General features: G+C 36.4%; 2 protein-coding genes across 2 annotated transcripts in view; one reads left to right on the top strand and one right to left on the bottom strand.

The window, feature by feature from the left end:
* Nucleotides 1-3,265: 3,265 nt before the first annotated feature.
* On the bottom strand, nucleotides 3,266-12,106 carry clca5.2 (chloride channel accessory 5, tandem duplicate 2). The gene is made up of 14 exons (XM_087283769.1): nucleotides 11,840-12,106; nucleotides 9,992-10,129; nucleotides 9,754-9,904; nucleotides 9,565-9,673; nucleotides 9,313-9,478; nucleotides 9,001-9,231; nucleotides 8,547-8,771; nucleotides 8,270-8,450; nucleotides 7,596-7,702; nucleotides 7,145-7,360; nucleotides 6,793-7,057; nucleotides 4,712-4,876; nucleotides 4,403-4,627; nucleotides 3,266-4,311 (listed from the first exon to the last, which is right to left on the bottom strand). The coding sequence occupies exons 1-14, from the start codon at nucleotides 11,987-11,989 to the stop codon at nucleotides 3,932-3,934; spliced, it is 2,709 nt and encodes a 902-aa protein (XP_087139895.1). The 5' UTR covers nucleotides 11,990-12,106; the 3' UTR covers nucleotides 3,266-3,931.
* Nucleotides 5,893-13,359, top strand: part of si:ch211-116o3.5 — a 135,890-nt gene continuing 128,423 nt past the window's right edge. The window contains exons 1-2 of the mRNA XM_087282453.1: nucleotides 5,893-6,002; nucleotides 6,048-6,488. The gene's annotated coding sequence lies outside the window, so the exon portion shown is untranslated. The remainder of the gene's footprint in view (nucleotides 6,003-6,047; nucleotides 6,489-13,359) is intronic.

Genomic DNA, 13,359 nt, shown 5'->3' with positions numbered 1-13,359 from the left:
TACTTAGATTTTTTATTCTTGTTTCTAGTCTGAATATTAAAAAATTCTTAAACCAAGAAGAATTTTCTAGACAAGCAAAACTTATTGTCTTGATTTAAGAAAAAATATGCCGAAATTAAGTGAGTTTTTTCCTTAAAACAAACAAAATAATCGTGTTAAAAAAAAAAAAAAAAGATTATATATATTTTTTAACCTCATTGGCAGATTATTCAGCTTGTTTTAAGAGAAAACTCATTCAGTTTGGGCACATTATTTCTTAAAACAAGAAAATGTTTTTACTTGTTTAGAAAATGCTTCTTGGTTTAAGAAATTGTAGATATTTGGACTAGAAACGAGAAAACCTTTAGGTAAGAAAAGCAGTTTTTGCAGTGTGCACACGCACATAGGCATTTTTATAAACAGATTTTTCCCTGCTCTCGATTGCACAAAAATGGACTGAAGCATGTGAAGGGCACACCGAACCAACAGGCGGCGGTGAGGTTTTTATGCTGGGTTCACATTAAATGAAGTATTTTTGCAAGCAAATTGCATAAAAGTCCATGTTCCTTTGTTTCTTTCTTTTTTTTTTTTGTTCTCTCTGTATCTCAAAAAAGGAAAGTAGATTTCCCTTGAAATTCTCCTGAAATTGCATTATCAGTGTCAGTTTCTTTTCCTCCAGTATTGAAATTGTTATTATTTGGCCAAATGTGAATTCTGTGTTATCTTAACGCATGATGCTTGAAAAAACTCACATCTGAAAAAATTAATGTTCACACCCATCAAGTCTGCAAGAAGATGGAAAAGTCTAGCTCATTATCATGAATCACTCCAACATTTATAATCTTGCCAACAGCAGTCGGTAGTATCTTTTCACCAGGTGCAAATTCAAATGACTCATTTTCATACTGTCATGTTATTATTATCATGTGATTTATTGTGCATAAAGAGTTAATGCCAAAAAAATATAACTCTGTGATGACATGTCCTTACATGTAACATCTTTGGTGTGGGATATAGAAAAGATTCGGATAGCCATCCTGCGTTGCAAACAATGCAGATTACTAAATGAGTTTGCTGCGAACGTGTAGAATTTGCATTAAAATCTTCACCCTGGCTGGAGTTTGGTTTCAGTCACACAATGCTCAGTTTTAACTGAGTACAGTTTTAAAAACACTTCTGTTTGTGTGAACAGGGCTTAAAATGTTTGCCTTGTCAAGTCATTATCAGTTGTATTACCCTCGGTGGTTTCGTGTATAAACTTCTCTTTGGTTGTTGGATTTTTTCGGTATAATGCTTATGTTACCCTGTTGTTTGGATGTATTTTATCAAGTGGATTTCAAAAGAGGAATTTTCTTAAGATTTCCTCCTGTGTTCCCCTGGCTCCCTATCTTCCCTCCAGTAACACAAGTATGACAGATTGAAAGAAACGTTTATAAATTGAATGGAAGCCATTCTGAGTAATAAGAAATGTTTTTAATCATTAACAGATTACACATCTGGTGAACCTTTATATCATTCTTGATACACCATGAAATCATTTCTTGTAGCTGTTTTGCTGTTATTTAGAACCATTTATTTAAACTTAATCACTATAAGTAATGATTCTAAAGAAAATGTTAGCAGCGCTTACTGAGGCAAAACTCTGCAATGCCAAGCAGCATGTCTCTATGAAGTTTTAGAGCTGATCTTTTTTTTCTTTTCTTAATGTTGCTATTTGCTAGGGTGCACTATATGGTTGCTTGAATACACTGTAAAAATCTGTAAAAACTGAAAATGTACTGACAGAAAATTACCAGGACATTTTCTGTTAAATATTTAATAAAAAAACAAAAAAACAAAAAACAAAACAGAAAACCCAGTAATTTTACAGTATATGCTCAGTACAATTGACTTTTTTCCATTACGGCTTATGCAAAAACTTCAGTAAACTTTACACAGAAGCATACATTTGTAAAAACAATTTACCTATATAAAATGTACCTTTAACATTTTACTAAAGTACATTAAAATACAAGGCCAATGTAGCTTTCCAGATATAGTACAACTAATAAAGCACAATGCAACTGAAAATACAGGTAAAGTAGCTGTAAAATGAAAATCAGATATGTTTCTTCAATTACACAGTAGTTTTTTTTTTTTATTGTTTCTGGATTATTTACAGTGTAGTTATTATGGTTATAAAGACTGGTTTTTCAATTAAAACAACTGTCACACATTTTGAACCTAAGTTAAGTCAGTGGTGCATTATGGGCTGATTTTAGGCTGCATTTTGTCACTGACCCCTTAGAAAGTCCTAACGCACCTCAACTCAACAAGACTGTCAGTTTGATATCTCATTTATGGGTCTACAATGAATAGTGCAGGATGAGTTACATGCCAAGGTGTTGTCTAGCTGGATAACTTAATAGCTGCCAATACAAACACTACAGGCTTCTTGATGGTATGAACAATATAAAGCAACCCCCATGCTTTAAAGATATTTAGATTTAAAGATAATCGACTATGGGTTTACAGGAGGTTTAAAGATGGTTGATCGGGTTTGACTCGAAAGCAATGAAGGTGATTTGTGAACTGCTTCCCTGTGTCATACGAGCCCCTTCCATGTTTTTATGATACAATAATCCAAAGATTGGATGTCTTTGAATTTAAGCCCAATGCGCTTTTATTGCTAAGGAACACAAATAGTTTTGCAAGGGTGCGGTTACAGATTGTGCAAGAAAATTTATAAGACTGATAGGAGTCAAATAACCCCTGTCCCATGTCTCTATGGCATTGTGTACCAAAGACATCCATTCAGTTTTTTTTTTTTGTAAAGGCAGATAATGAGATTGTTTACTATAGGGTGCTCTAAATGCTTGATAGGGCATGGCCTGACAGCTTCCTGATGATCCTGAGAGTCTGATTGGTAGACTAAGCAAAGTGAACCAATGTCTCTATGATGTTGTCATGTAATGGTCATTAACATTTGAATAACGAAAGTCTATAGAATCTATTTACTCCAGTGGACTATTGGTCCACAATCCTCCACAACTTTGGGCTGCTTCAAGCAACTCCTATGGATCCCCAAAAGATCCTTTCTCAGGATCCCCATATTATGAAGAACGCTGATGGTAAAAGTCAATTTGTGACTATATTATTATTAACAATAATGCAGATTCACTGAAACATATTTTAATATTTTATTTTATATAATCTATATTATAAAGAAGCTTTAATTACTAAGGGTGCAAGGGATTTATTTTATCCTTACCAGATATAAATAATTCAACAGATGTTATAATATAAAGAGGGGAGGATATTTGTTTATTTATTTGTTTGTTTATGCAAAGCACCTAAGACATATCATAGTCACCTTAGAATGATCCGGTTTTATCTGCTATTTTTGTCAAAATTGAGTTATTGACATATTCTTATTAAATGACAACTTATTTACAAGTTTTTTATAAGTTATTTATAAGTTTTATTTAAAAAACAAATGTTACACACATTCTGTTTGCTATATGGAATGCAAAATCTTTGAAACTCAATATCTCAAAATTATTCAGAATGCAGATAGAGCCTTATATTTCCAAGGTATTACCATATATTGGCATTATTACACTAAAATTATAATGAAAAAACTGCAAAGAAAAAATAGTAACAGAATAAAATTGGTAAAACTTTAAATTTCAAATGTAAACAGACAAAATACAAATAAAAACTGATTCATAGCTTAAAAACAACAATAGTTACTGTGTGATGGTAAAGTACATCGTTTCCAGAGCACATAATAATCTCAAGAAATATATACAGTAATCATCATCTCAATCAAAATTCCCTCACAAAACATTTCCAAATTTACCCAATTTCAATGTCTTCACCAAACATGACTTTTATTGAAAGCAGAAGGTGTACAATGCAGTTTTAAGATATAAACTTTTTCTTTGGGTTATTTTTTAATGTTGGTTTATCTCTAGGAATCAGAAAGTTTCTTTCGTGTTAAAGCCCATGTTGTAATTCCAAAAATTCCAATAACCACCACAGACGCCAGGCAAACAGAAATAGCAATAAAAATCAGCTTCAGGTCTAGATCTCCTGTGTTTGGATTAGGGATAATCTGTAAACCTGAAGCCACGTTAGACATTTCAGATTTCAGCTTTTCGTTGTCCTCAGACTGAATCGCAAAAAAGAGTATAGTGCCATTTTGGATGGCAAAACTGAGATTAAACAAATGCTGTTCGACTGATCCAAACACCTGTGGTGAGATGACAGATGTGTTGACTACGTGAGCATTGCTGAAGTTGAAGAGGAGGTCTTTCACTTCAAAACTCCACCTGATGTCATAGGATTTAGCTTAAAATTAAAAGAAACACATTGTAAAGTCAACGAAAGACGTTATTTTGTGATCTAACTTTGAAATTGCTTTTATATTCCATGCTTTTACCTGACCCTTCATCAAGGTCTTCACCAGGAGCCGTCCAGCTGAGAAGCACAGCGTCCTCCTGGATCTCAGCACTCAGATCTGTGATTTTGCATGGAGGGAATTTTGGTGGTTTTGAGCTTGTTAGAGTCACCTCAAAACTCTCACCGGTGGCTGTTCTGGTGAAGCTTCCAACCTCTGGTAGTTCCTCAGAAACTGAAAGCTTTGGTGGGTTCAGCTCCACTACACCTGAAATTAGAGGAACCACTTGGATTATTGTGAGAAATTGAGGTTGAGGGAATGTTTGTTTGCTTTTGGAGTCTCAGGGTTTACCGTTCACCACATATCCGGGTACGTAGGGTGCACCACCTCTTTTTTGAAGAGTAAATCTGGCTTGTCCATCTTTATTTTTAACCCTTACTTTCAAGCTGCTTCTCCCCTTTTTCATCCGTGTGAAATATCTAGAATAGACTCCATCATCTTTGAAAGTATCAGCTCCTGTTAAATAAAAAAGTTATATTATTTGAGGACTTTTGAACACATAGAATTCAAAAGTTGAACTCTATATTCTTTTTGAGTTGGGGTTGAGTGAGGTGTCTAATGAGCCATACAGTGTACCCTTCACACTTCATTTTAAAATACTCCTGTTGACCCTTAGGCTGATCTCAACGGTGCGATCATGTGCATGAGAGGGTTAAATTAAAAACTTTTGAGAAGGAAGACTGCTCCCATGAGAACCATAAAGGAGGCTTTATTCAGTTTGCAAATCTAATCACCTTCCTGTCACACTCTGTGCACTTTTTATCAAGCCAGCCTCAGGAAACAGTCACATGCCAGCTTGCCCTTTTGACTTTTCAAGAGTTTTGCCGTACATGTGGAGAGTTATAAGTATGCCCTGGGACACTGTAACCCCACCTGCCATTTTTTTTGCGATACAAAATTAGATTTCCTTGTCAGTAAGCTCCATATACTTCCATTCAAAGACCTTCAAAATTGACTTTGACTATTTGGATTTCACACTACTACCGATGAGAATGAGCTGGTGCTGGACAATGAAATTTTGGATTGTTTATTAAGGAGGATTTCTGGCTTCTTCTGTTCTTGCTGGTCCTGCTTAGCTCATCATCTCCTGGGTCTCCACAGGTCTCATCAAGCTCTATTTTTATGAGTCGCTTCTGGCCCCGTTTCACTTCTCGTCTCCTGAGCCTCTGCTGGTCCTGTTCAGATCCTCATCTGCTGATTCTCCGCTGGTCTCGTCGAGCTCTTTGTCCCCTGAAGGTGATGACCATAGAGCAACCTTCTTTCAAATTGACACCAAAATTGCCCATTAAAATTGCTATTAAGGTCTCATCTAGCTCTTCGTCTTACTCATCCCCTGAGTTTCCGCTGTTCACTTACAACTCCATTCCCTGAGTCTTCGCTGGTCCCTTACAACAAGTCTCTTCTGGTCCTGTTCAGCTCCTCACCTCTGAGGGCCTACTCACACTATACTGTCCGAACAGTCCCCAGGCCCATTTCCCGGATTGTTTGAGAAGTGTGAGTGCTCTGAATCGGGTTTAGGCACGGTTCACTTGGCCAGCCCTGGTCTGGTTGGAATAGATGTGCCAGAGCGTGGTTCACTTGGGCTTTGGCACGGTACGCTTGTGTATGAGTGCAAAATGTGCCTGAGCCCGAAATTGAAAGCAAGACGTGACTTTTAAGAGACTGCTTCATATGGATTAATTAATCATTCTTACTGTTTAATGAAAGCAAACTGTCATAGTTTATTAAAGACGCAAACCCCTCACTGCATGACAGCTGCACCTTTAGCAAACCTTATAATTCCTGCAGCACAAGGACTTTATGATTGTTTATGAGCGTCAAAAGTGGCTGATCTGTTCGGTGAAATATTTGACTGAGCGTCACTGCATATCAAACGACTAAAATTATATGACTAAAGAAATCTCTGTGCTGAGCGAGAGCGCTTACTGAACAGTGCATAATCAATGACGTAAGCGTGCCCAGGCCCAAATGTAATGTGAGTGTGGGCCATCGGGGGAGATGGGAGGGGGGGGACAAGCGTGCTTTGGCCCGGGTTAAGGAAACTGTACATAGTGTGAGTACGCCCTGAGTCTCCCCTGGTCCCATCTAGCCGTTTGTCCGCTCATCTCTTTAATTCCCTAAGTTATCCTTTTCCTGGATTACCTCTTGGTCATCACTACCCTTTAATTCCCCAAACCCAACCCAACTATGATGTTATGTAATTGTAGTTCTTTTTCCTCACAAAATCAATACTATAAGCAGACTTATTTTTGTGAGTGATATTCCAATGTCTTTCTATTTCAAATTAAAGTTTGTAATCTTGCAGTTCATCTCATATTTAGTCATGGCAAAATGGAAATAAACTTCCGAAACCATCATTGTGTGTTATTTACCTGCTCCATTGTCAAGGAGTTGTAATTCATGTACAGTCCCGGATTCAGACTCCAGCGTAGCCCACACTTCTGCCTTTATGAGAGGCTTGTAATTCTGAACTACTTCAGCAAACACTATCATGGGTTTACTGCCATCGCTAAACTGTTGGTTCATTTGGGCTTTGACAGTAATGGGAGGAACATTTGCACGTGCCGCTTGACTTGTCGCTGTTACAGTCAGAGACTGAAGTGTTGGGCTTAAGATACTGTATTTCCAGTCTCCAGTCTACCAAACACACAACAGCAGTATTAGATACATGTGAAAGCTTTTCTTATGAAATGTTCTTTGGGAATCTTGTGCCATTTGTCCTACCTGTGCAGTTCCTGGAACTTTTAGAGTGACCGTTTTTGCTGGTTCATCATGACGCATCTGCGTTTGACTGTAGATTAAACCACTTGGGGACTGTATGGAAATGCGAGGTAATTTGGTTTCATAGGTTATTGTAAAGCTGGTTTTGGTACCAATAGTCTGATCCACTGATACTGTCCCATTGAACCAGTCAGATGTTTTTATTCCCACACTGTCTATCTAAAGGGTGGAAGAGAAAAAAATATATATATTCACAAAAACATAGTCCAGAGGTCTTCAACTGTTCCTGGGGACCCACCATCCAAATTTATCTCCAACATGGTTCAACACAACTGCATGCATATTTACAAATGATCCTGTGTGATTAGCTGCTTCAGATGGGTTGAACTAATAGCGGGTCCCCAGATGCAGTCTAAATGTAATTTGCCATTTAATTAGCAATCATTTCTCAAACCTGAACTGGATCTTTTGTTTGGTTTCCTGTTGGCATTATTAGTGAAGAAAATCCATTCAGTAGCTGATTAGAGAGAACGTCATCACTGGCTGTGATAAACTTCCCCCCTAATATCAACACAGAACACATAAGAAATTTACACCGGATAAAAAAACAGACATCGATAGTATGTACTGTTATATTGCTTAAAAGATTCGTAGGCCTATATTTTGTGGAAAAAGTGGACATTGTAGCCACACAAAAACTGATTGGACTGAAAAACCAAAATGTTAATATTATTGGATCAGTACATTTAAATTTATATGGCAAGTTTGTTCTGTGATCTATTATCATTTTCATTGAGATTTGTGACTTTATTTGAATCGTTTATGAGTGAACTGAACTACACAGATCACAATGCATGTTTCTATCTCTTGTGTAGCTTATTCACATCATTTGTGTATTACTGTATATAATATAGGGCATATCTAATCCATTCAGAATTTGAGTAAAAATGTTGCTTCTAAGAGGACCAAGCTAAAATTTAGAGCATTTGTCACATACAAGCTGCAGAATTACCCCCTCCCTAATTTTTCCCTTTTATAATGGGTTTCTTACATTTCTAATTGTTTTAAGCATTCATATAGTCCACAAAACTTTCCATGATGCTTTTAATTTGTTCATGTTTAACTCACCAGTTTTGTCAGCCATTTCTCTTAGTGCTTTATCTGCTTTATCACCCAAAGCTATTGTGTGTATTATGGCTCCACTGTTAATCGCTGCTGGAACACAATTACTAAGGGTATCCGTTGCTTCACCATCTGTCAAAAAAATGATTTCATCTCCCAATACATCTTGATTGTCAGTTTTGAGTACCTTAAGGTTTTGAAGACAAAAAACACTGGCATTTAACAAACAATCAGACATTATAAACATGCAAAATTAGGCTTGGTTGTGTAACTAATATAGCACCTGCAAGCCTAGGTTAAGGCCTTTACACATGTTTGTCGCTCCTTCTGCTACATTAGGCAACAATTTGACAAGATTCTCTCGTGTGGACTCTTTGTCAATAGTAGTCAAGGCACTGAGAGTAGAAGCATCAGTACTAAAGGTAACAAGTGCCACGCTGGACTGATCCTCAATGATGTTCTGCAGGAAATGAGCTGAAGCCTGCTGCAGTCGAAGAATACGTGAACCCTAGAAAATGGATGCAACTTTAAAAATCTTCGCATGTAATAGGCATGCCATGTAACATCAATTTTATGCATCAAAGTATTTAAAAACTATTAATTGGAGCACTAAAGTTTATATAAAGGAAACCTAGGGTTTTCAAACTATACTTTAAGGAGTTTAGATGACCCAGGGTTAACTTTTTCAGGTGTGAAAAGCATGTCTGTTTTTAGGTCAAGTGAATGCTTTTCCATACTTTCATGCTTCCAGAGACATCAAGAACCAGACAAACAGTTCTTTGCATCCGCTGCACAACTTTGAAATTTGGCGCTGGTGGAGTCGATGCCATTGGTTTTAGAGAACGAAGTGCGTCTTTATCCACAGAATCCTCAAATATTACGGTCCAAGTCGCTTTGTTGCTGCATTTTGCATTTTGCAAGTTTGGGGCTTCATAATTGTGCTCGCTTTCACGACAAAATGTGGTCACCTGAAACAAAAACATTTTTGATGGAACACTGGTGGTTTATGCTGCATAGAAACCACTGCAGATGTGGAATTCTGTCCTTACAGAATCCAGGCTTGGCAAAGACATCATGGAGCTGTCTGTGCTTTGATATTTGTTGGGAATAAACCTGCACCCATCAGTTGGTAGTGAAGTTTGTGGATCATTCTGGCACGGTTGAAGAGGATCAGCTGTAACATCATAAAGCTGACCTTCAATGTTTTTGCTACACCTGATGAACAGTAAGACATCAATAGTTGAGATCATTTTCAAATAGATTTTTAAAGAAAATACTTAATTTGTGTTAACAATTCTGACCTTGTGGCTTCAATCTTGCCACTGGCAGAGCGGTAGAATGGAGTTTTTTCACTATATTCATCATATACGCCCCATCTCAAATGAGCCCATTCATGCACCAAGACCTTTCCTGCAAAAAATTAACCATCCTCACTTATAATAAAAGCATATTACAGTTTAAACTGTTGATGGATAACAATTGATGTTTACCTCTTGACCCGTAAAGCTTGATGAGTTTGTCGTCTTGGAGGAAGTTTGGTGTGAAATGAATGTACTGACCCTCGGCTCCACATTCACCATACTGGTTAGTGTACGGTTCATCACCGTATGCTGGATGAGGATTATCGATTCTTATCATGCCCTGCATTTCATACAGGAATATATCTTGTAAGTGAAATGAATGAACATTCAGATTTAACAAATAAGATAGTGGCGTAATTTGTCATACCGTTTCGAATAACTCTGTTCTTGCTTTGGTAAAGCCCTTACTATTCCAGTTGAGTGGCACTAGTATTGTAACTTCTTTGAAATAGACCTTTTTATCCAATGCTTTATACAGATGAACTGACCCTTCAGTGACCATGTCCTGTCAGAATGAAAATATTACAATATAAGCAGAGAGTGCATGTGTTTATGTGAGGCAGTAAAAATTTATTGTAAATGTCGTACACAATTACGAATAGCATTTAACATTTTTAGTTTGAATGGGGTATAATAATTGCTAAAACTAAAAAAATAACTATTCTCTAATAAATGTAAGGCTATCCTTACTAATTAAAATAAGTTAAACATTAACACACACACACACACACACACACACACACTCATGCATATCATTTAAGTAAAAACTTCCACGGGCGTGCGCTCCCGTTTACTTGCGCAAAAGCAACCATGCCGAGAGGAAGTGCAAAGGGTGCGATTGGTTCCCTTTAAAATAGACTGGACAAAAAGCAATGATTGTGCACCCACGGTCCTGCTGCTTTCAAGAGCTCAAGATCTAAAAAAAAATACACATTCTTTTGTAAGCAGCAGCGGTCACTGCTTTTATTTTAATTATTCTTAGAGAGATTATTAACGACCTTACATTAACCGTGTGCACAGTATGTTTCACCTACATTCTTTTGCTTAGTTATTTTTGTTAATATGCTTTAATTATATTTTTTACAATAACATTGCTTTAATGGGAGACAACTCCCCTTTTGTGTAGTTAACTGCTGATCTGGGACTTTTAGCCAGGACAGATTACTGTGCATATTTTAGATACATGACAATAATTATTTTTTAAATGTAGTGTTTTTTTAAAGAAAAGTTTTGTTGAATTAAAAATTGCACCTATAAAGCTAAATTTTTCTTCAAAAATTGTATCTAAGAAATAACTTATTTGGTGTGGTCAGAGATAAATTTGGTAACCCTTAATTTTGAGTCCTGAAAAATAAAAACTCATTGCATTGCGACACAACCCATTTGCTCATGCACACTGAGCAAGCCAATACACAACACACACAAGAAGTTAAATGAATGAGAAGGCATGTAAACATAACACAACATCTAAATCAAGTAATTCAGCATGTCAAAGTCAAATTTACGCAAACTATATTTTCCCAACAAGAAAAGTGTGACTATAGTATAAAAGGCGAGTGCCTATACTTTTAAAAAAATTGTAAAAATTCGGTAAAACCTTATTTTGTTGGTCCATTTGAGTATTAGTAGACACTGCTCCTTCAACAGACATTAAACTGACTGTAAGAAACCTTGCAAGTACATGTCAACTTGCACTTACCCTAACTCTAACCCCAACCTAACAGTCTACTTATAATCTAATGAGAATAAGTTGGTATGTATATGCAATGTAACTTAAATTCAACTAAAGGACCATCACAATAAAGTGTGACCAAAAACTCTAATTATTTCTCAATGATGTTAAATAAACACGGCCAACAATCAGTGTTTTAAGTTTGCAATTTGAAGCATCATTTGTTTACAGTACATTTAAAATTTATATATATATATATATATAATTTTTTTTTCATTTAATCATTTAAAAAAAACTGTCGTTGAAATTTGATAATATATTTCTTTCCATGATAAAAAAAGTTTCCATTTTCAAAATAGCCATTAAGATTAAGTCGATGCAAATGATAAAATCTATACTAAATATTTCCATTTACCCTAAAATAAAAATGCAGTTCAGCACAAAATTTTAATTACAGGGAAAACACTGCAAAACTTTTTTTACATTTGTAATTTTTGTTTATTCTACCTACTTCTTTCACATTTTAATAGAGTGCATATTTACCTTGATTTTATCAATGAGTTTGTCGTCCTCTGTAACTTTTGAACTGATTGCAATTGTAATGTCAATGTATCCATTTCCATCTAGTTTGATTCCAGTAGACGTGGACAACAGCAGCATCCATAATAAGACAAACACCGATCTTAAGTGCATGACTGCAGAGTCTACATAAACTGGATATTTGTTTTAAACAATATCAGAAATGATCTTGAGGTATTTGAGTGTGGGTTTTTATGTCACGCAGGGGTGTGACTATGTTATTTCAGCATCAGGGGTTGAGCCCATCGTCCATCACATACAGTAAGCTGTATTTACTGTGATCTCATTCAGTTATCATAGTAAACTAATGCATCTAAAACATTTTAATCCTTATAAAATCTTCTGATGTGATAACACAGAAATACTGATGTGAATAAAATATATGTTAGTAGTATCAATGTGTTAATCTGCAGCTAATGAGTTTTGACATCATGCTAAAAGACCAGAATCCCTGAGGCATGTTTCCAGGACTGTAGCTGTTTCCATCCACCTATTTTATGCTCATTTTGCAAATGCGCATAAAAAAAACCAGTTGATGGAAACGCCATGATGCGCATAAATTTTGAAAAAAAGTATGCGCCTAACTGGGTTGGATAAACTTTTTATTCGATTAGAAAAGATGCGCAAAAACTGCGATGGAAACACTTTTACCGCACAAACTCCAGCATGCGCATTAAAAAAGGTCATGTGATTTTGTTAAAAGAGATCATGTGATGCTTAAAATGTGTGTGAATGGATAAAACGTCAGGTTGAGCACATTATAAAACATCTGAAATGTTGTTTTGGTCATCATGAAATGCCTTACCATTTCAGTACTAATGTTATTATATTATTAATGACCTCCAGAATCAAGAGCTTGTGCTCCGCGTCTGACACCTTCAAACGCTACTGCGCGCTCACTGCTTGTCAGGATTGTCTTCTGAGGCGCATTCATTTAGAAAAGATTGATGCAGCTTCCTTACTGCAGCAAATGCAGTTTTTACTGTTGATATTTGGCGCCAGTTAATCAGGAAGTGACGATTTTGTTCGCTTTGACTCATTGAATGGAAACGATGCTTCATTCGCACAACTTTTATACGATAATCCAGTTTTGCGCATAAAATTTATTCGCATTTTTGGATGGAAACATAGCTTGTGTTGATCTATACCATGAAAAGATTAAGGCATTTCTGAAGGCAAAAGCGTCCAAACAGTGCAGTGCTATAAAATTTAATACAATAGGCAATGAAACACAGCAAGAAGGTCGCTGGTTCAAGCCCCCAGCTGGGTCAGTTTGTATTGGCAATTCTATGTGCAGTTTGTATGTATTCCCCATGTTCGTATGGGTTTGTTGGTGCTCCGGTTTCCCCTTCAAGTGCAAAAACATGTGGTTTAGGTGAATTGGGTAAACTTAATTGGCCGTAGTGTATGTGTGAATGAGTGTGTGTTGGTGTTTCCTAGTGATGGGTTGCAGCTGGAAGGGCATCTGCTGGATAAGTTGGCGG

This window comes from Danio rerio, chromosome 15 (assembly GCF_052040795.2).
Source record: "Danio rerio strain M-AB ecotype USA chromosome 15, GRCz13ab, whole genome shotgun sequence".
Lineage (NCBI taxonomy): Eukaryota > Metazoa > Chordata > Actinopteri > Cypriniformes > Danionidae > Danio > Danio rerio.
This window is presented reverse-complemented; position numbering and strand designations above follow the sequence as displayed.